Genomic DNA, 18,401 nt, shown 5'->3' on the forward strand with positions numbered 1-18,401 from the left:
TTGAATCCCACTGCAGGCAGCACCTTCATTTATGGAAGACCTGTTTTTGGATTTAGACGTTCTGTTTTACGGGTCTGGGGAAATCCAGAGTGAATAAATCTGCAAACATCACCTTTAACTTTGTTTTCTGGCCTTTCAAAGCTGATGAATAACAGCTGATGAGTCATAAAATGACGTGTCCACGCGAAGGTCTCTGCTCTTATCTCACCCCGTGCTTTCATTCGGTTATTCTCCTGCTTCAGATTTGAATGCTTCTCTTCCTTTGAACACATCCACAGTGTTTCGTTACTTGTGTAAAGAAAGAGATTTAATCTGGCAGCTGGTTCCCAAAGTAGGGTTGGAGGGCCCCTCCAGGGTCGCAGGTCACAGAGAATAGAAGTACACAGGAGTAGTACCTGCTCAGTTTACATGTGTGCAGATTATGTACCAGCACTCACTGATGAGTTTACGTTTGAATTTTAATAATGGGCAAAAAGCATCTGTGGACGTCGGAGAGCACCTGTGCAGCTACGCAGGTGACGCAGGGATTTGAAGCCCTGGAGGCTCAAATGCAGAATTTCAGGTGAGCTGCTGAGTTTTTTCTTTCTCTGCTCTACGTGAAGCAGTTCTTCTTAAACAGTGTGTGAATGGCTGAATGTAGTGTAAAGCGCTTTGGAGTCCTTAGGGACTGAGTAAAAGCGCTATACAAATGCAGGCCATTTACCATTTTAAACACTGGTTTTACCTGCGCACACTTCCTGTCATGTGATTAAGACCTCTGTGCTGATTGGTGCTTGGAGCTCAGCTGCTCTTTTCACAGATGGTTGTTACTGTTTCTTCTCGTGTTAGCATCGATGAATATTCATGCTCAGAGTCGTGGGAGTGCTGTGAGGACGTCCTAATGTGGCAGTAGCCCAGAGTTCCTGTGTGTGGATTGGTTACCTGAGTGGTTGGTTCTTCTGAACCATGTGCTGCTCAAAGGCGTCGCTGTGCAGACGAACCTGAGTGGACAGACTGTTTGTAGCCGGCAGCGGCTGCTGGAGGGTTTTGTGCTGTAAGTTCAGCCTGTTTACTGTAAACAGCTGCGGAGGATGAGGAGGCCGCCGCAGCCCGAGTCTGAGCCGATTATCTCGGCCTGCAGTGGGTTGGTAGTTTGATATCTGCTGGTATGAGCGCCATGCTGAAGAAAGGCGTTTGTTGTTGACTGCAGCAGAGCGAGGAGTTGGAGACGAGTCTGAACACGATGAGGAAGAGGAGGAGGAGTGAAAGTTCACCCGCAGCGTTTGTGAACTGCGTCTGAGGCTCTTCCTGCGAGGTGACAGATTCAGTCGTTTGTCTCTCTGGCGTCTTGGTCTCCACGGCGACTTTGTGTGTTTTTGTGCGTTTCAGTTGTGATAACAGCCGTGGGTGTTTTCAAAGGGAAGTGGACGTGTCAGGCGATTACCGGCTGGGGGAGGCGTGCTTCCTGTGCCGAGGGGGTCGCAGCAGATGGTCTGTCCCGAGCCTGCCTCGACTTGCCCGCCCCGTCTGACGGCGTTATCGCCGCACGCCGTCGGCTTTAAATGGAGCGAAGAGCCGCAAACAAACTGGAGGTTTTGTTGTGACGAAGAGGTGAAGAATTTTTCACTCTGTGATATCGACTCAGAGACGCCCACACACACACACACCTTTAGTAAATCCTGAGTGTGAATGTTCGGGCAGGGCGGGACTGGAGGGTAAAAAGATGTCGTCTCTCTAACACGCCGTCCAGTTTTGTTTTCGTTCGTGTCCAGAACATCGTGGATCAGCTTTAGGTGGAACTAACTCGCTAACTTCCTGCTAAACGTTGTAATTCTGTTAAAGTGGAATTAGCACATAGTTTACCTAATAACAGATTGACCAATCACAGCACAGCACAGAGGTTTATTGGATGGATTCAGCTTGTTTTCAGTTTTAAAGATTTGTTTATGACTTTATTGCAGTTATGAAAATGGGTGTACTTCAGACTGTGTCGTGGGGTTGACTTGGGTGGGTGGCTGTGGGAGTGTGAGGAGCCAAAACCCCCCAAATCAATAATTCAGTGATGATAAATAATGTTAAGCATTATTTAATTAAATGGGTCATGAGTCACATTGGCAGCTTCAGCCTTCCATACATGACACATTCTGCTGTTTGTGTAGACAAACAGCAGAATGTGTCTAAATGTGCTTTCTTGCATTAATGTTTAGTAAATATTAATAAACCGTTCAGCGATGCCTGTCCTCGGATTTGAAGCCGTGTTTGTCGTGGACGCTCGACCCGCCCTGGGCGCCGTCCCGTGTGTGCGTCTTTGTTCTCCGTCTCTCTGGAGATGTGTGAAAAGTGGGTCACAGGTCGGACCCGTTTGAGGCCCGAGGGCAAATAAAAAGTGACAGACACCGGCCACGCATCGCCGCTAATTCCCTCGCACACCCCTCTGGCCCTCTCTCGGCGCCCACTAATTGCGACGTTACGTTATTAGAGCTGCGCAGGACCCGAGCGTCGGTAATTGCAGAACATCCCCGGACAAATGGTCGGGTAGTTAGTCGGGCCCTGGAGGCCAGCGCCGGGCGGCCAGGGTCACTAGGTCACGGCACACTGAGGAGCATGCTCTCATCATCATCATCATCATCATCGCTCTCATGTGAGCAGGTGATTCTAATGTTTTGGCCCAAACTGTTGGTGTGTGTGTGTGTGTGTGTGTGTGTGTGTGTGTGTGTGTGTGTGTGTGTGTGTGTGTGTGTGTGTGTTTTGGAAACGCACCTTTTTTTGAAAGAAGTGTTATTAAAGTTAATAACTACAACGCTGCAGAAACAGAAAGCTGCTGAAGCCGCTCGTTTCGTACAGGATCAACTGAGGGGCTGCGTCGAGGCCCAGGATCAGATAAAGGAGGATTATTTTCACCGGAGAATCATGCAAAGCTGCCGTAGGAGAGCAGGGAGGAAAGCTCTGGAGCTGGAAGAGCGCAGAAATGTTTCCTCTGTGAATCGTGAGCAGCTACAGTGTTCGAACACCAGAGAGATGAATAATGAAACTAATTATAATAAAAGAGGGTTGTCTGTAGTGCTCTCTCGCCCTGTGACAGCGGGGATGGATCTGAGGCTTTCCTGATCAGCTGATGTTGAAGTCTTACTGAATCCCCTATCTCTCTCTCTCTCTCTCTCTCTCTCTTCTTCAGGGTTTTGGACCCACAGAGCCTGTGAGACCCAGGAGGACCTGTTTTTGTGATATTGCCCTTCACCCCATTACCTCCACCCTCCCCTTGCCTCTATCTGGAGCTCCTCCCTGCTCCTCAGACTCCTGCCGTAGAACAATAACACTATCTTCTCCACGCCCAGACCGGCACATCAGAAGGTCTTGTTGACGGTGTGGGACCCAGTCGGGTCGGTCCGGGCCTGCTGCAGGATGCCAGGTCTACCGGTCTGCGTGGCGGTGACGGCCGTCGCTCTGCTGCTGTCCCTCAGAACTGACGGTAAGATGTTTAAAAGCTGGTTGGAGTGAGCAGCTGTGCCAGTGTTTGTTTTTCAGTGTCACAACGGACAGAGATGATGGTGACCGTCATCAGAACCAGCACCAGGCAGCGTGTTTCTCACAGGGTCAGACTTAGAAACAGGAAGTGAAAGGCCACATGTTTAAGGCTTCATATGTCAGCTACATGATCCAGTTATTAGTGGACAAACCTGTGCTTTTATTCTGAAAGTTTAGCTGCTGTTAATCACTGAGCTTGGGCTCTTCCTGCTTCACGTTTTGTTGCCAGTGACCTCATCAGGCTGCGGTTTGGTGACAGCTTCCTGTCTGCCGGTCACATGGACTCCACCTGAGCTCCATCTTTTTATTAATCGTTTCTCGTGTATTTTGTGTGATTGCGATGGTCCCAGTTAGTGTCGCTGGGCTCAGACGTGTCCTCTCTGACCCACGAGCTGCTCGGTTACTCATTAACCCTTCAGTTTGTCCTCGGCAGATAAGCGCTACTTCAGGCGACGTTAGCATACAGAGTCGCCGTGGGGCTCGTCTGTAAGCGGCGCCCCCCCTCCCTGTGCACACAGCAGCCTTTTGTTTAAGCTGTTTTTAAGTGTCGGCCGACCGATAAGGACAGAAACAGAAATGTCACGCCGCTCCTCCTGCTTCCGATAAAATATTCCCAGCAGCTTCGTCCCGCACATTGAATTCGGCATCTGTGGGTTATTCACAGGGGAGACTTTTCCAGATCGATGGCAGCCGACGTCTGCTCGATGTTTGCAGGTGGAGACGAGCTTCACTGAAGCTGCTGTTTGGATCCTTTTAAATGTATTCTAATCATAAACATGCATTTAAACCGCTTTAACCTGACAGCTGATGAAGACACATGTAGTCCCTGAGATGTGCCGTCTGCACGCTGCTTTGGGCTGAGGAAGTAAGAAAACGTACAGAAAATATCGATCGCTGTGTGGAAGTGACTTTACTGTAAACAGTGGGGGGAAAGAAACAGACAGGCGTTAATAAAAAGGCTGAAAATGCCGTAAAAGTTCCGACTTTATGGCCGGGTTCTTTGACATTTCCACATTTTCCTTCCTGTGGCCCACATTGGAGCCTTTGTAAGGCCGGTTGTGGCCCGTGGGCCTTATGTTTGAGTCCTTTGTTCTGTAACTCTGGCTCAATATGAAAGAAATCACTGACGTGATTCTTGAGCGTCAGTTTGAGGGGCCACAGAGTCGGCGTCTCCTCCTGACCGAGTCTCAGGGCGGAGGAGGCGTTCCAGCTTGGCGTGGATCTGAGTTAGAGGATGTGAGAGAAGTCGTCCCCTCCCTCGCCACTCTCTGACCTCCAAACACCCAGAGTCTGCTGATAAGAGCCGGCTGTAATCTCAGGAAGGGAGCGACTCTCTGCCGTCTTATCAAACTGTTTTTCCATCCACCTTCTCGCCTGCTGACTCCGCCTTCACTCCGTCAGGAAGCCACTTGTGTCTGTGACGTTTACAAAGTAACGGCGAGGTGGAGCTGACGTGTTAACGTCACTGCTCTGACTCAGAGAGCTGCTCATTGGCTGACGAGCCTCCGTCTGAGTGTCTGTAAATTTACCAAAAACGCCGTCTTCAGTCTGAGCCCATAAACCATCAGGAAAGAGTCGAGGTCGGGCACAGGGACGACTTCCTGGGCGCCACAGCTAGCGCCCCCTGGTGGCCAGGTGAAAAGCTCGTCATGTTCAAACGGAGACTGCGTCCACCTTTAATACTGTGTGTGCGTTTGTTCAGTGACGAGTTTTTACTGATCAGTCAGGATCTTTCAATAAGTACCTTGTACACCTGCGACAGGTGAGCTGAGACACGCTGGGCAGTGAAATGTGTCATAGATGCTCTGCTGTCCCGAGCTCGTGTCCCCGTGTCCGTGACGATTCGCTGTGACATCATCATACCTGAGTTAGCTGCTCACACACACCTGTGACTTTAAAGACACTGGATGTGAAAATAAGTTCATAGTAATATTTGAGCCGTTGTTCTGAGGAGAAAGCGGATCTATTTTCTTCACAGCGAGGGCTGGAGCGGCGCTCTGAGCCCCTCCCCTCCCTGCAGGAAGCTGTTGAACTGATTGTTGCCGCTCTCACTTCCTCTCTGCACATTAACCGTTTCCTGTACGAGCTGTTGGCGGCGCTGCACTCTCCAAACAGCCATTGTTCTCCGGAAATATCCGTCAATCCCTCCGGATACTTATTCACCCTTGGAAGCGGTGTTTGTTTCCTCTCTGCGGACCCTGCCGTGGCGGCGGGACACTTCATATTTTATTTTGGAGGGCAGAGTCAGTTGAATGTTGGGGGCGGGGCTTCTCTCTAAAGCAGCATAAACACAGGTAATCACAGCACATTCTCCCACCTGCTGTCAGGCTGTGGCTCAGTCATTCGTTCATCTGATCTTTGAGTTATGATAAAGGTCACTGCCGTCTGTCGGCCATCTTTATCCCGAGGATGTTGAAGAAACCAAAGATGAGCCTGTGGATGGGCGGGTCAAGTCCATGGTTGTCTTTCATTGGCCAGCAGATTTCCTGATGAGACGGCGAGCTGCAAGGTCCAAACCAGCTGCTCCCCCGGGGCTGACGGGCCATCACACTCGCCGTTGTCCTCAGAGACGTGCCGTGTGCACTGCGAGCCGCTGTGCCGCTGGAAGGCGTGATGGTCGGTTTCACACTGATGGGCGGGGATGCTGCTGAGGAGAGACTTTGTTTGCTTCTAGTTTTGACTTGCTCTCCTCCGTCAGCGCTGTCAGTCAGGCGAGGCCCCGCCCTCTCAGCAGTGGTTGACTTGGTACAGAGCTGTGGTGACATCACAGCGAATCCACAAACCTCCTGCAGCACGAGGCCGCGGCTGTTGGGAGCAGCTCCTCGCGCTCTTCCTGCTGCGCCCGTGTTTCCGTGTTAACTCCTCCTCAGACTCCTCGCGTCCTCTCCACGGCGCTGCTCGTTGTAGGGTTATAACGAGGTTGTTAATTAGCTCGCTGGGAAGCTTTTCAGCTGCTCTCTGTTACCTTGGCAACACGAATGCATAAACATCCCCGGCAGGAAGTTGGTGAGGAGGAGGAAGGGAGGGAGGCGGTGCTCGACGGGCTCGCGTTGTAAAAGTGGAGACAAACAAAGGAGGAGCCGAGTGAGAGGATCCACATGGTTTAGATCAAAGGGTTATATTCCCGTTTCTATGGTTTCACGGGAATATTTTCCTCACAGGAGACAAACTGTCACCACTGAGAATGAAGGAAAGATGGAGGCCTCCACCTTCAGACAGCACTCAGGTCACAGTGATGCCCACAGGAGGCAGCTGTGAGTCCACAGTGGGAATAAGGACGAAGAGATTATAAATAAAATAACACGTGGAGTTAGAGCATAAATGAGGAGTCGTGTGTTTCTGCTCAATATTCAAACGGTCACAGCTGATGTTTAAAACAAGTGTGAGATTAAAATCAATCAAACCTTAAAGCTGTTTATTGTAAATAAGTTAAGAGCTGATGTTGGCGTGACGGCGAGCAGAGCGGGATTAGGACATAATGTGGGAGCTCAGGTGTGTGGTGGGCAGGTAACTGTGACTCAGCACAGGCAGTAATTAAAGACTCGTGTGTTTGATTACAGACTGCAGACGGTTCAGTGTGTGAATTATAAAGCTGAGGTTAAAAATAATTTAAGTTAAAAATCTAAAGCTGGAAATCATCTGACAGGAGAAATCAGTGAGCAGACTGATGCGACTGCAGCTCATCTCAGCTTTCAAACAACCGTCTCCATCATTTAAAGTCTTTTTTTTTTTTTTTTTTTTTTCCCCTGCTGGAAAAAAAAATCGGCGAGCAGTGATGTCATCATTGTCTAGACCTGAAGGTCCTCATGAACCGCCCCCTCGGGCCTCTGATTGGGTGAAAGGCCTTGACGGGTGGAGCCTCTGCTCTGCCTCTGTCCACATGTGTGCTTAATAATTGTGCCGGCCGCCGGAGTGGAGACTGAGGTCTGGCAGAGAGGACGCTGGGTAATCTGACTCCCCCTGCGTGCTCTTAAAGTGGCAGCGCGGCTTGAGGGGCGGAGCACGGTTGGAGCAGCCGGTGTGGTCCGAACAGAAACAGCGACATTAGGCCGCCTCGACGGCGAGCCTTGCAGGAGGAGGAACGTCCAAACATGTGAGAGCGAGAGAGGCGTTCCCCAAAGAAAACGAACAGGAAGCAAGTGATGACATGTGCTGCGAGGCGTCGCAGACGCACGCTTTCACAACTTCAGATAATAAAAACAGGAAACAGACGATGACTGAAGAGCTGAGAGACGATCCAGCTGTTCTGCATCCAGGTGTTTGTTTTACCCCGTCACATGATCGCATGATCACATGATCAGTTTCTTTGAGGTGATTTTGCTCAGGATGAACTTTTGTGTTGCTCTCGGAGGGAAACGATCAGCACATGAAAGCTGTGATTCGGTAACAGCGACTCTCGGGGGAGGGGCAGGGGGAGGGCGGGACTGGAGGTGAGCTACCAGCAGGTAGTTCATGTCCAGGCATGACGGCGTGCACGTCCACATGCCGTCTTTACTCTGAGGAAGGAAGGAAGGTGACGAGGTGTTTGAAAGTGATCTGAAAGACAAATACAGGAGGAGGAGGAGTAACGTGAAGGAGAGCGGTGGCGTCAGCGCAGAAGGAGGCGCGGGGATTAGAGGAGGACTGAGATAAAGAGCAGACAGCTGATAAGAACCATCGTCCCCGTCTCTGCCTTTGATCCTCTCTCTGAAAGCGAGCCGCCGCTCGCGCCCATAAAAACCGTCAAATAAACTTTATTTCTGCTCGGCGATCTCCGACCCGCCGTCTTGTTTGCTGTGGTCCTTATACGGAGCCGTCCTGCTCCTGCTGTCGTCAGCTGATGGAGGAGAATGTTTCACCTCCTGCAGGAGTCACTCCGAGCTGCTCTCAGCCGTCACCAAAGACTAAAAAATGTTTTAACTTCTGTTTGTTTCGTGTCCAGCCGCAGGTCAGAACCCGGACCACGTCCTGCAGGGGACGGGGGTGAAACCCGAGGCCCGGCGCCCTGGCGACAGCCCCACCATCGCACCTGAGGACCTCCCTCGATCCCTCAGCTGCTACTGCTCAGGTCACTGCCCGGACGACGCCATCAACTACACCTGCCAGTGAGTAGAAGCAGCGCAGTAGAGTCTGTCACTGCTGAGTAGAGTCCTCGTTGCTCCATGATGATGATGATGTCTGTCTTCAGGACGAACGGTCAGTGTTTCGCCATCATCGAGCAGGACGAGCACGGAGATGTGCAGCTCACCTCCGGCTGCATGAAGTATGAAGGCTCTCACTTCCAGTGCAAGGTGAGCTGGTCTGTGTGGGCGTGTCTGTCACTTTTCTCGCCTCTGTGTCTCCTCCCTCCTGACCTGCTGTTATGATTGGCTCCGTTTGCTCGGCAGGACTCCCCCAACGCTCAGACCAGGAGGACCATCGAGTGCTGCAACACAGACCTGTGCAACAGAGACCTGCAGCCCACGCTGCCCCCGCTGGCCCCCACCGGTAACGTGGAAAAACAGATGCAGGTGTGAAGCAGGTGAGCTCGTGAAGCCGCACAGGCGACTAATGTGTGTGTGTGTGTGTGTGTGTGTGTGTGTGTGTGTGTGTGCAAACAGACCGCTCTCCTGGCTGGCCTTCCTGATCTCCATGACGGTCTGCTGCTGCACGCTGATCTGCATCACCGTGGTTTACTACTACAGGTAAGAGCTCACCTGGCAGCAACCGGCACAACTTCGAGTCAGCAGAGACTGTTGGACCTGCTGCTGTCGGCGGGGAGAGGCGGCGATGCAGACTTCCGTTTAGTTGGAACGCAGACGTGTCTGTAGCTCATTGGCTTTCACTTCCTGTTGATGTCTGATACAACGATAGCCGTGCATAAATCACCTGACGTGGGCTGGTGTAGTGAATTCTTACTGCTCGTAATGATCAGTCACTAAATGGTCCAACCAGCACACAACACACACTAACACATCCAAGGCAATAATGAAGTAACTAACAGCAACATCAGGAAATCACATGTGAAATGAATACAAGTAAAATCAAAATAGTGTGACTGAAAGTGAGCAGAAAGCAAAACTGCAAATATTTCATGTCAAATTTGAGCCTAAAAAAAAGACGTTAAGTTAAAGAGAAAGTGCTCCTTAGCTCAGGCTTTTATTTTGGAGTCATTCTCAGAGTAAAACTGACAGCTTCCTGTTTACATTTTCTTCACTTTTACCTGTAGTAAACACACACAGACATTTTTATTGTGCTCACTTTGGACCCTTTTGTAAAACTGTTGATGAATCAAACTGAGATGCGTGTGTGTGAGTGTGTGTCGAGTGTGTGTCGTGTGTGTGGTGTGTGTGTGTGCGTGCGTGTGTGTGTGGTGTCTGTGTGTGTGTGCGTGTGTGCGTGTTGTGCGTGTGTGTGCGTGTGTGGTGTGGTGTGTGTGTGTGTGTGTGTGTGTGTGTGTGTGTGCGTGTGCGTGTGTGCTGTGTGCGTGTGTGTGTGTGCGTGTGCGTGTGTGTGTGTGCGTGTGTGTGTGCGTGCGTGTGTGTGTGTGCGTGTGTGTGTGTGTGTGTGTGCGTGCGTGTGTGTGTGTGTGTGCAGGTATAAGTTTAAGAGCGACCGGCAGCGGTATCATAAGAACCATAAGGACCAGGAGCACGATGTCTTCATCCGGGAGGGCGAGTCGCTCAGAGACCTCATTCATCAGTCTCAGAGCTCAGGCAGCGGCTCAGGGCTCCCCCTGCTGGTAGGAGCTACAAACACACCTGCTCTGATTTAAAGAACAGTCAGCACCAGCAGTGACTTTACTTTGTTCTCTATTAGAATTTATTTTTGTTTCTTTGAGTTGTATTTTATCTGGTAGTTTCAGTTTGATTACAAGTGAAGGTTGTTTCACCTGTGATGTCATCGCTGTCATTGATAAAAACGGCGACGCTGGCTGCGGCGGAGGACGCTCGAGGGTCAAAGAAGAGGCTCACACACTAATACAGAGCTTTGTTTTTAAAACGGGTCAAAGGTCACAGACCACGTTAACGACCAGGAAACTCGGAGCGCCCTTCTGAAACTTCCTTTCTGCGTCCTCAGGTGCAGCGGACCATCGCCAAGCAGATCCAGATGGTACGTCAGATAGGAAAGGGGCGGTATGGCGAGGTGTGGCTGGGCCGCTGGAGGGGAGAGAAGGTCGCCGTAAAAGTCTTCTTCACCCGAGAGGAAGCCAGCTGGTTCAGGGAGACGGAGATCTACCAGACGGTCCTGATGAGGCACGAGAACATCCTCGGTAGGCTCGTGCGCCAAACACGCCCGCGTTCTCACGAAGTTATGGTGCAGGTCATGTGACCCGCGGTAAGCGAGTCGTGGGTTCTGAGCAGCTTTATGATGCCGTCTGAGCCCGAGGACTCAGAGCGCTCAACACGCCAATTTTGATTATGCACGGCGCCGCTGCCCAGCAGAAACAGCTGAACCATTATTTCAGCTTCATGAAAGTTCAGAGTGTGGGAGGAGAGAGACCGCGTTAACCACGGGCCAATAAGAAATGGTCTCCGGGTGCCTGAGGCGAATATAAAGTAAATAATGTCAGGTGGATGTTTTTACCTTCCTCCTCTGCAGGCTTCATCGCGGCGGACATTAAGGGCACGGGCGCCTTCACGCAGCTCTTCCTCATCACAGACTACCACGAGAACGGCTCGCTGTACGACTTCCTGAAGCTGACCACGCTGGACACGCAGGCGCTGCTGCGGCTCGCCTACTCGGCCGCCTGCGGCCTCTGCCACCTGCACACGGAGATCTACGGCACGCAGGGCAAGCCGGCCATCGCCCACCGCGACCTGAAGAGCAAGAACATCCTGATCAAGAAGAACGGCACCTGCTGCATCGCCGACCTCGGCCTCGCCGTCAAGTTCAACAGGTTCGCGTTTGCTCTGTGGTGCATTCTCAGGCTGTTCTGGCCTCAGCTGACCTAACCTCTGGTTGTGTTGCCATAGTGACACGAACGAAGTGGACATCCCCCTGAGCACCCGGGTGGGGACGAGACGCTACATGGCCCCCGAGGTCCTCGACGAGAGCCTCAACAAGAACCACTTCCAGGCCTACATCATGGCCGACATGTACAGCTTCGGACTCATCGTCTGGGAGATGACCCGACGCTGCGTCACCGGGGGTACGCACAAACAAACGCACACTCACACACACCAGAAGAAGAATGGCAGCCGCTGTTGGGCGCGTCAGCCGCTCTGACGTTAATACAGGTGTTGTTTCCTGTGCAGGTATCGTGGAGGACTACCAGCTGCCGTACTACGACACGGTGCCCTCTGACCCCTCGTATGAGGACATGCTGGAGGTGGTGTGTGTTAAGGGCCTGCGGCCGACGGTGTCTAACCGCTGGAACAGCGACGAGGTGAGGCTCGGACTACTTCCTGTCTGCTTTGTCTCTCTCCCGACTGTCGAGGATGTTTGTTTTATTCCAGCCTGATGGGAAAGTTCGAGCTTTTGATTCAAAACACCAGCCAATACCAGGACTACTTCCTATCTGACCTAATCACCAACGTATTCCTCCGCTGACCTGTCGCCGGTCTCTTTCTGCCATCCTCGTGTCTGAACTGTGTGTGCGGATAAATACGTTGGCGATGTGGTCAGACAGGAAGTGTTCCCGTGCCGGCGGCAGAGAGTTGGGTGTCACAATGATGGTGTCAGAGCGGCTGTGTTCTCGTGACTTCCTGTTCGTCCTTTAACGGCGTGTTTGTGTCCGCAGTGCCTCCGGGCCATGCTGAAGCTGATGTCAGAGTGCTGGGCTCATAACCCCGCCTCCCGCCTCACCATCCTCAGAGTGAAGAAGACGCTCGCCAAGATGGTGGAGTCCCAGGACATCAAGATCTGACCCCACCCTCCTCCAGACTCACCTCAACCTCCGCCCCAGACCGCCTTTTCATCAGGGGGATGAAGGGGAGGAGCTAAAAGAGCAAAGGACCCATCTCAGGGCTGAACTGTGTCTCCTCCTCTTCCTCCTCCTCTCTCTGCGCCGAGTGACGCTTTCTGTGAAAGCCAAACAAAAGATACAGACGACTTCCTGTGGAGGGGCGAGGAGGGGGGGCGGGGCTTTCATTCCTCATGAATGAACTGAGATTTTTTTTTTTTTATTCCTTTGAGGACCCACCTCGCCGAGCTTCCTCCACCTCCGCCTGTTTGAAAATGTTTTCTTTGTTTCTCTTCAGGACTGAGTTCTCCTGCCATATTAAGATATCATCTCCACGCTTAGTTGAATATAAGCAGAATAAGGTACTATAATAACATGTGAATTTAAATGTGTAAATAAACGTTATCTTTAGATGCCGTGCCTGCTCGTGAGAGGAGTTCAAACCAGAACACTATGCTGCAGTGGTGTTGACGTCCGGCCGACTCCTCGGAGACGCCGGCGGGAGGTCGCGGGGTCAGCACGGAGACGTCTGCCGTCCTGTTCGTCTGTCTGTCTGATGAAATTTAAAAAAACAAAACAAAGTGGCGCCAAACCCGAAGAAGACCTTCACGAAAATGTCAGCGACGTAACCGCTTTGAAAGGGGACTTATTCTGCTCAGAGTGGCTTAGTATGATTAACCCTTTGAAATAGTACTCTTTTGTCTCACACAGCTCACTGTCTTCTGATTGGCCACCTTCTGGAAGCCAGCAGAGAGGCAGTACCTTATGTTAGAGAGTTCCTCCACCTCTTGCTGGCGTAGATGAACTGTAAATCTGGCTTATTTTATTTTTAAAGTAATCCGGTTTTATGGGATATTTGCCCTTTTTAAGGCCCACCTCCCAAAGCCTGACTTTATTCTGATTAGCCAGGTTCTGGAAGACTGCCGAGGGGTTGCTTTATCACTCCTTTTTCAAGCAGTGTAATAAATTTGACTGCAGCTCGTCTGCAGGGCAATTGTGAGCCATCGGGGTTGAATTATATTTAAGACTTTGATTTCATTGACCAACCCTAGCGCGGCCCCTGTGGATGAGGAAGTCCACAGAGGGGGGCGTTGTTGAGGTTTGGACTCAACAAGGCATGGATTATTTTTACATAAGTTTATGTCATCATATGAAACTGCATACAGTCAAGTTGGTCGTTATGTGAGTCAGAAAGTAAGAAAGCAGAACAGGTCCCCTTCGAGCTGATTGGCTTATTGCTGGTGAGTTTTCTTTAATCATTAGGAATATTTGGGAAACTGGTTCCGGATGTTTTTAGCCTAGCTTAGCACAAAGACTGGAACCTCGCCTCATCAACTCTTGATGTGTTTATAGGGTTTCTCGGACACGTAGAAATTAAACTGTAAGAATTGCTGTTTTAGCAGCGGTGCCACTAAGCTAACAGTTTGTGCTAAGCTAGGCTACGGTCGCTGTTAGCGGTTTCGTGTCGGCGGCAGTGGGTTCGCATGTTGGCTGCTCGTGAATGAGGCTAACGTTCGTACAGCAGCTATTTAAGCAGTAACCTTAGTGTGTCTGTAATTAAAGCTCAGTATAGAAATAATCTTGAATATGTACAAGTCTTTGTTTCCTGCTGTTGGTGTTTTGTACAGCATCTGGTATGGTGCCTTATGAGTTTACCAACGAAATGAAAACTCTATATACAGTCTGTCCAATGTACCGATTTTTAAATAAATACTCTTATTTTAGTACACAAAGCCACAGCGTCGCTCTGCTTCTTTCACACCCGAGCTTTTACTTTGAAAATCCTGCATTTAATCTCGTTTTTGTTTCTACCAGCAAAAGAAATTTGGGATTGACTTTTCTCATTTTACTTCCCATGTTGTCAGTGTGCTAATATTCAGAGATTTAGTCAAAATTAAAATAGTAACTTATTACATTTCAACTTTTACCAACTCAAACTTTGTAGCTTCCCATTTGAAGTTATTCATTTTAATTTATAAAAACTATTGGAGAAAATATTTTATTTCTAATGGAAAACAAAGGTTAACTAATAAATATCACTAAATACAATTTTCAGGTAATTCAGTTATTTAAAAACATACCTTAAAATCCTATAAAAATCTAGTCAAGATTTTAAATGTTCATTTCCAATAAAGAGGAGATAACTTTACTACAGGATTCATGTGATCCAAGTTTTACATTTTGGCATTGGCATGGATACTTTAAAGATGTTTTTGATCCCATGTCAGTGACAAAATGATCCTGGGACTGAAACTTAAATTTCCATTTAAGTTTTGAACTTTGATTCTGAAACTTGTTGCATTAGAATTAATATTTAACTTGAGTAATTCTTTGGTCAAAATTATAAACTTACGTTTTTTGTAGTTTCAACCTTAAATCGTACTAATACAGATTAACCCTGATTTTACAGTCAGTTTTGGTTTCATCTAAACTTTGTCGTGAGCTTCCAAATGTTCTGTTTGTTTATTCTGCAGGAATCTCCAGGTGATCACTCAGCTGAGCAGCCTGGTCATGTGACAACTACAGGTGGTGAACAGCTGTGGTGCGTTTCCAGCTGTGAGCAGTTAAAGCAGTGTCACAGTGACTGTTGGTATCAAAGTGCCACCACATCCACGTGACTCAAGCACTCCTGACTCTTTGCATGACGAGGTTTTAACAAGTCAAACTGCAGTGCAGCACGGCCTTTCCACTACTTTAGTTTTGATGACCTGCGAGTAATAAACACCTGAAACTCTGGAGAACGGGCTGACATCAGTAAATCTGGCTGTTCACATGAGCTGCACGTGTCCGAGGCCTCTCAGCTCACGTCACAGAAAATACGACTTAAAGCTCAAATCTGAAATTAGCGACGACCCGTTTAAACGACTTTAACAGAAACACAGAGTCACCATTTTTAGTCAAACATTTCTTTATTTATCATCCTGTCTACTTGTCCTCGGGTTTGTTGAAGCAGTAGGTGAGGCAGCACTTCCCGCAGTAGTGACGGTCAAAGTGGCTCGCCATGAACACGCCGGCGCCGCACTCGTCAGCGGGGCACTCGCGCCTCAGCCGGTGGATTTTACCGTTCTCGTCCACCTGAAGGAGGAAAAGTGTTGGTTTTAATGAAACCGAAAATGCACAAAACTCAAACACCAGCGCGTCTCCGGTGCGTTTTTACCTTGTAGTATTTGAGCACGGCGAGCTTGACCTTCTTCCTCTTGTGCTTGTTCTTCTTGGGGGTGGTGTAGGACTTCTTCTTCCTCTTTTTGGCACCACCGCGCAGCCTCAGCACCAAGTGCAGAGTTGACTCCTGAAAACACCAAGAAACAGGCGTGAGAGGGACGCCAGACGACACAAACGCGTAAAAACACGCTCAAGTTTGAGACTTGAATTTAACGCCGCCCCTTAGATGGGTCAGGGTGACAGGAAACCAGGGAGAACCTGGCAGACACAGCTGATGTTGCTGCATCTAATTCATGCCTTCAAACAAAAGTCACAAAACAACAAATTTTATTTATACAGCACATTTAAAAGCCACCAAAGTGCTTAACATGCAAGAGAATAGGATGAAGTAACCGGAAGGATGACTGCTTTGGCAAGGTACCAAAACATGCTGGCAGGCTGAATGGCATTAAAACAAAAGCAAAAGAAAACTAAGTGTAAAAGATAAAACAGTCAAATGATTAATTAAGAATAAGCCAAAGATAAGCATTAAGCTAACAACAAGCGTTAACTGGTAGAAAAGGCGAGGATAAATAAGTGGGTTTTTAACCGTGGTTTGAAGGAATGGATGGAATCAGACTCGCGTATAGCGATGGGAAGGTTATTCCATAAATCGGGTGCAGCCAAGGCAAAATTCCTTGGCTGCACCCGAGCACAGTCCTGAAGGTGGAAACCGCTGAAGGCAGCACAGCCTGTGTGGGATCCACTGAGGATTCAGGCTGGAGGTTTAAGCCTGCAGGACTCATTTAAGCCACCGGGGGGCGACAGACTCCAAAGCTGACCCAGTTACCAATTCCAGACCTGGATTTTCCCCCAAAAGTCAAATGAAAACCGGATTCCTGTCATCTGGACCTCCTGCTGGGAGCCAACGCTGCCTCACGTCACGAATCTGTTTCTAGTTCCAACTGTTTGAATCTGAGGCTTCAGTAACGACACGTCCGACTGCAGAGCCAGTTATTACAGCTCAGAACCACAGAGCTTTGGTCTGAATTTATGAACCAACTGCTCCAAAGAGGTTCTGATCCAGATGTTTTTATTCCAACATCTGTCCAAATGCAGCTAGAATTATCTAAACCCTGCTCTGGGAACTCGATTAAACCCAAAATAGAGGTAAAATTAAAAAACACAGCAACAGCTCATCAGATGACCTTTGAATGACGCTGGCTCTAAATCTCAAACTGAACTCGGAGTCCACATTTACAGAAAAGCCTTCATTTCTCTGGGGCGGCGTTCCCGGCTCACCTTCTGGATGTTGTAGTCGGAGAGCGTGCGGCCATCTTCCAGCTGCTTCCCGGCGAAGATCAGCCTCTGCTGATCGGGAGGGATTCCTGCAGAGAGCAAACACCAGCTGATCAGGATCATCACTGAACCCCAGTAATCAATCAGCACTTGAACTTCCTGTGCTTTGCTGCATACATTTGGTTTCTGGACTCCAGAAACACACACACACACACACACACACACACCTCAGAAACGCAGTATGGTTGAAGCTCCGCCTCCCTGTGACAGCACCTTTTAAATCACTGTCCCGCTTGTTGAACATATCTGTGACTGTAAATGATTTTGACAGTGACGCTCATGTGTCAGCTTCATGGTGCTGATGGCTGATGATGGCGAACACATTTCACCTATTTAAATACGGCGGCCCGAACGTTTCAAACACTGACACGATTATTTTAATCACCAACCACCCTGCTGCACTTCTGTTCGTCCCACAGGAAGTTTCACTCACATTTAAACATCAGTTTGTCCTGGTTATTTGACACTCATGCTCCTGTAAGTGTGCCCCGTACACCCCCGTAATGATGCTTTCTAAGCCCTCAGTATGCATCTGTAAGACAGACCATCTCCCTCACCGACTCTTGCTGCGGTCTGTAAACAGTCTGAACTACGACCCCTGACAGCTCACACGTGATTTCTGAAGAGTTCTTATTTCAAGCAGTCTGTGTTTCTCTACAAACACGAAGCTCATCACGTGTTTTCAGGTAAACACAGGAAGCTTCGTTGCAGCTCAGCCTCCCACATTCACCTGTTTTAGGATAAAAACACCTCCTGGCCTGATGCACAAAGTAATAGAGTAAAAGTAATCAGCCAGGCTCACTCACCCTCCTTGTCCTGGATCTTGGCCTTGACATTCTCGATGGTGTCTGAAGGCTCAACCTGTGGAAGCAGAGAGGACAGGTGAGCCGGGACAGCACGCGCTTCCGGTCAAAGCTCTACTCACATGCAGATTACAACTCTTTAAACACGAATGACACATTCACATTTATTAAGTAACTACAACTAATCAGGGGTTTACGAGCACGGCACTAAGCTGCTGCGCCCGCTCCACGTGTTTACACTGCCCTGGATAGCTTAGCCGTTAGCCTTCGGTACAGCGTCACTTTACGGCCTGATACCGCCTCCAAACACACGGCTGCAGTTAACACACAGCACCGATCAGTTACGTGTACAAACGGCCGCTCTAATCTAGTTCCACAATAAGTAAAACTCGGGTTAACGGCAGCCCGTGAACGCCGCTGCCCTCCATCACAGCCCGTCACCCACCTCGAGGGTTATAGTCTTCCCCGTAAGGGTTTTCACGAAAATCTGCATCCTGGCGTTCAATCCACCTGCACGGGAAGACAGACAGGACACTTTAGTCTCTGTTGGAGCCCAAACGTCAGTTTAAAAGTGCCGATTTTTAACAAAAACCCGTCAAAAAACGGAGCGCGAGCTTACCACCGGTCTGCTCCTAATGGCGGATCATGAGAAGAGGGCTTTCCTCTCCAGACACGGGGTTTTCTGCACGCGTTCGCAGGGGTTAGGGTCGCCGTTCCGGTGCCTGATCAAA

The 18,401-nt window shown here is 49.5% G+C and overlaps 2 protein-coding genes across 2 annotated transcripts; one reads left to right on the forward strand and one right to left on the reverse strand.

Moving 5' to 3' along the window:
• Positions 1–592: 592 nt before the first annotated feature.
• On the forward strand, positions 593–14,100 carry LOC102300380 (bone morphogenetic protein receptor type-1A). The gene is made up of 12 exons (XM_042213596.1): positions 593–1,590; positions 3,155–3,448; positions 8,426–8,588; positions 8,672–8,774; positions 8,871–8,970; positions 9,080–9,167; positions 10,060–10,204; positions 10,543–10,735; positions 11,065–11,362; positions 11,439–11,614; positions 11,721–11,851; positions 12,206–14,100. The coding sequence occupies exons 2-12, from the start codon at positions 3,382–3,384 to the stop codon at positions 12,329–12,331; spliced, it is 1,590 nt and encodes a 529-aa protein (XP_042069530.1). The 5' UTR covers positions 593–1,590; positions 3,155–3,381; the 3' UTR covers positions 12,332–14,100.
• Positions 14,101–15,257: 1,157 nt separating this feature from the next.
• On the reverse strand, positions 15,258–18,399 carry rps27a (ribosomal protein S27a). The gene is made up of 6 exons (XM_005945823.2): positions 18,290–18,399; positions 18,116–18,180; positions 17,674–17,728; positions 16,811–16,896; positions 15,525–15,656; positions 15,258–15,442 (listed from the first exon to the last, which is right to left on the reverse strand). Exons 2-6 carry the CDS (start codon positions 18,161–18,163, stop codon positions 15,293–15,295), a joined length of 471 nt encoding a protein of 156 aa, XP_005945885.1. The 5' UTR covers positions 18,164–18,180; positions 18,290–18,399; the 3' UTR covers positions 15,258–15,292.
• Between the last annotated feature and the right edge of the window lie 2 nt (positions 18,400–18,401).

This window comes from Haplochromis burtoni, unplaced genomic scaffold, assembly GCF_018398535.1.
Source record: "Haplochromis burtoni strain Fernald_Lab_line unplaced genomic scaffold, NCSU_Asbu1 Contig_459, whole genome shotgun sequence".
NCBI lineage: Eukaryota > Metazoa > Chordata > Actinopteri > Cichliformes > Cichlidae > Haplochromis > Haplochromis burtoni.

Bases quoted from the DNA above. Each gene is read 5' to 3' on its own strand.
- rps27a (XM_005945823.2), bottom strand. From the start codon at position 18,163: ATGCAGATTTTCGTGAAAACCCTTACGGGGAAGACTATAACCCTCGAG. The intron at 17,729-18,115 runs GTGGGTGACGGG...CTGCTTCCACAG, and splicing joins GGAAGACTATAACCCTCGAG to GTTGAGCCTTCAGACACCAT. The intron at 16,897-17,673 runs GTGAGTGAGCCT...TGCTCTCTGCAG, and splicing joins CAAGATCCAGGACAAGGAGG to GAATCCCTCCCGATCAGCAG.
- LOC102300380 (XM_042213596.1), top strand. From the start codon at position 3,382: ATGCCAGGTCTACCGGTCTGCGTGGCGGTGACGGCCGTCGCTCTGCTG. The intron at 8,589-8,671 runs GTGAGTAGAAGC...GTCTGTCTTCAG, and splicing joins GCCATCAACTACACCTGCCA to GACGAACGGTCAGTGTTTCG. The intron at 11,852-12,205 runs GTGAGGCTCGGA...TTGTGTCCGCAG, and splicing joins ACCGCTGGAACAGCGACGAG to TGCCTCCGGGCCATGCTGAA.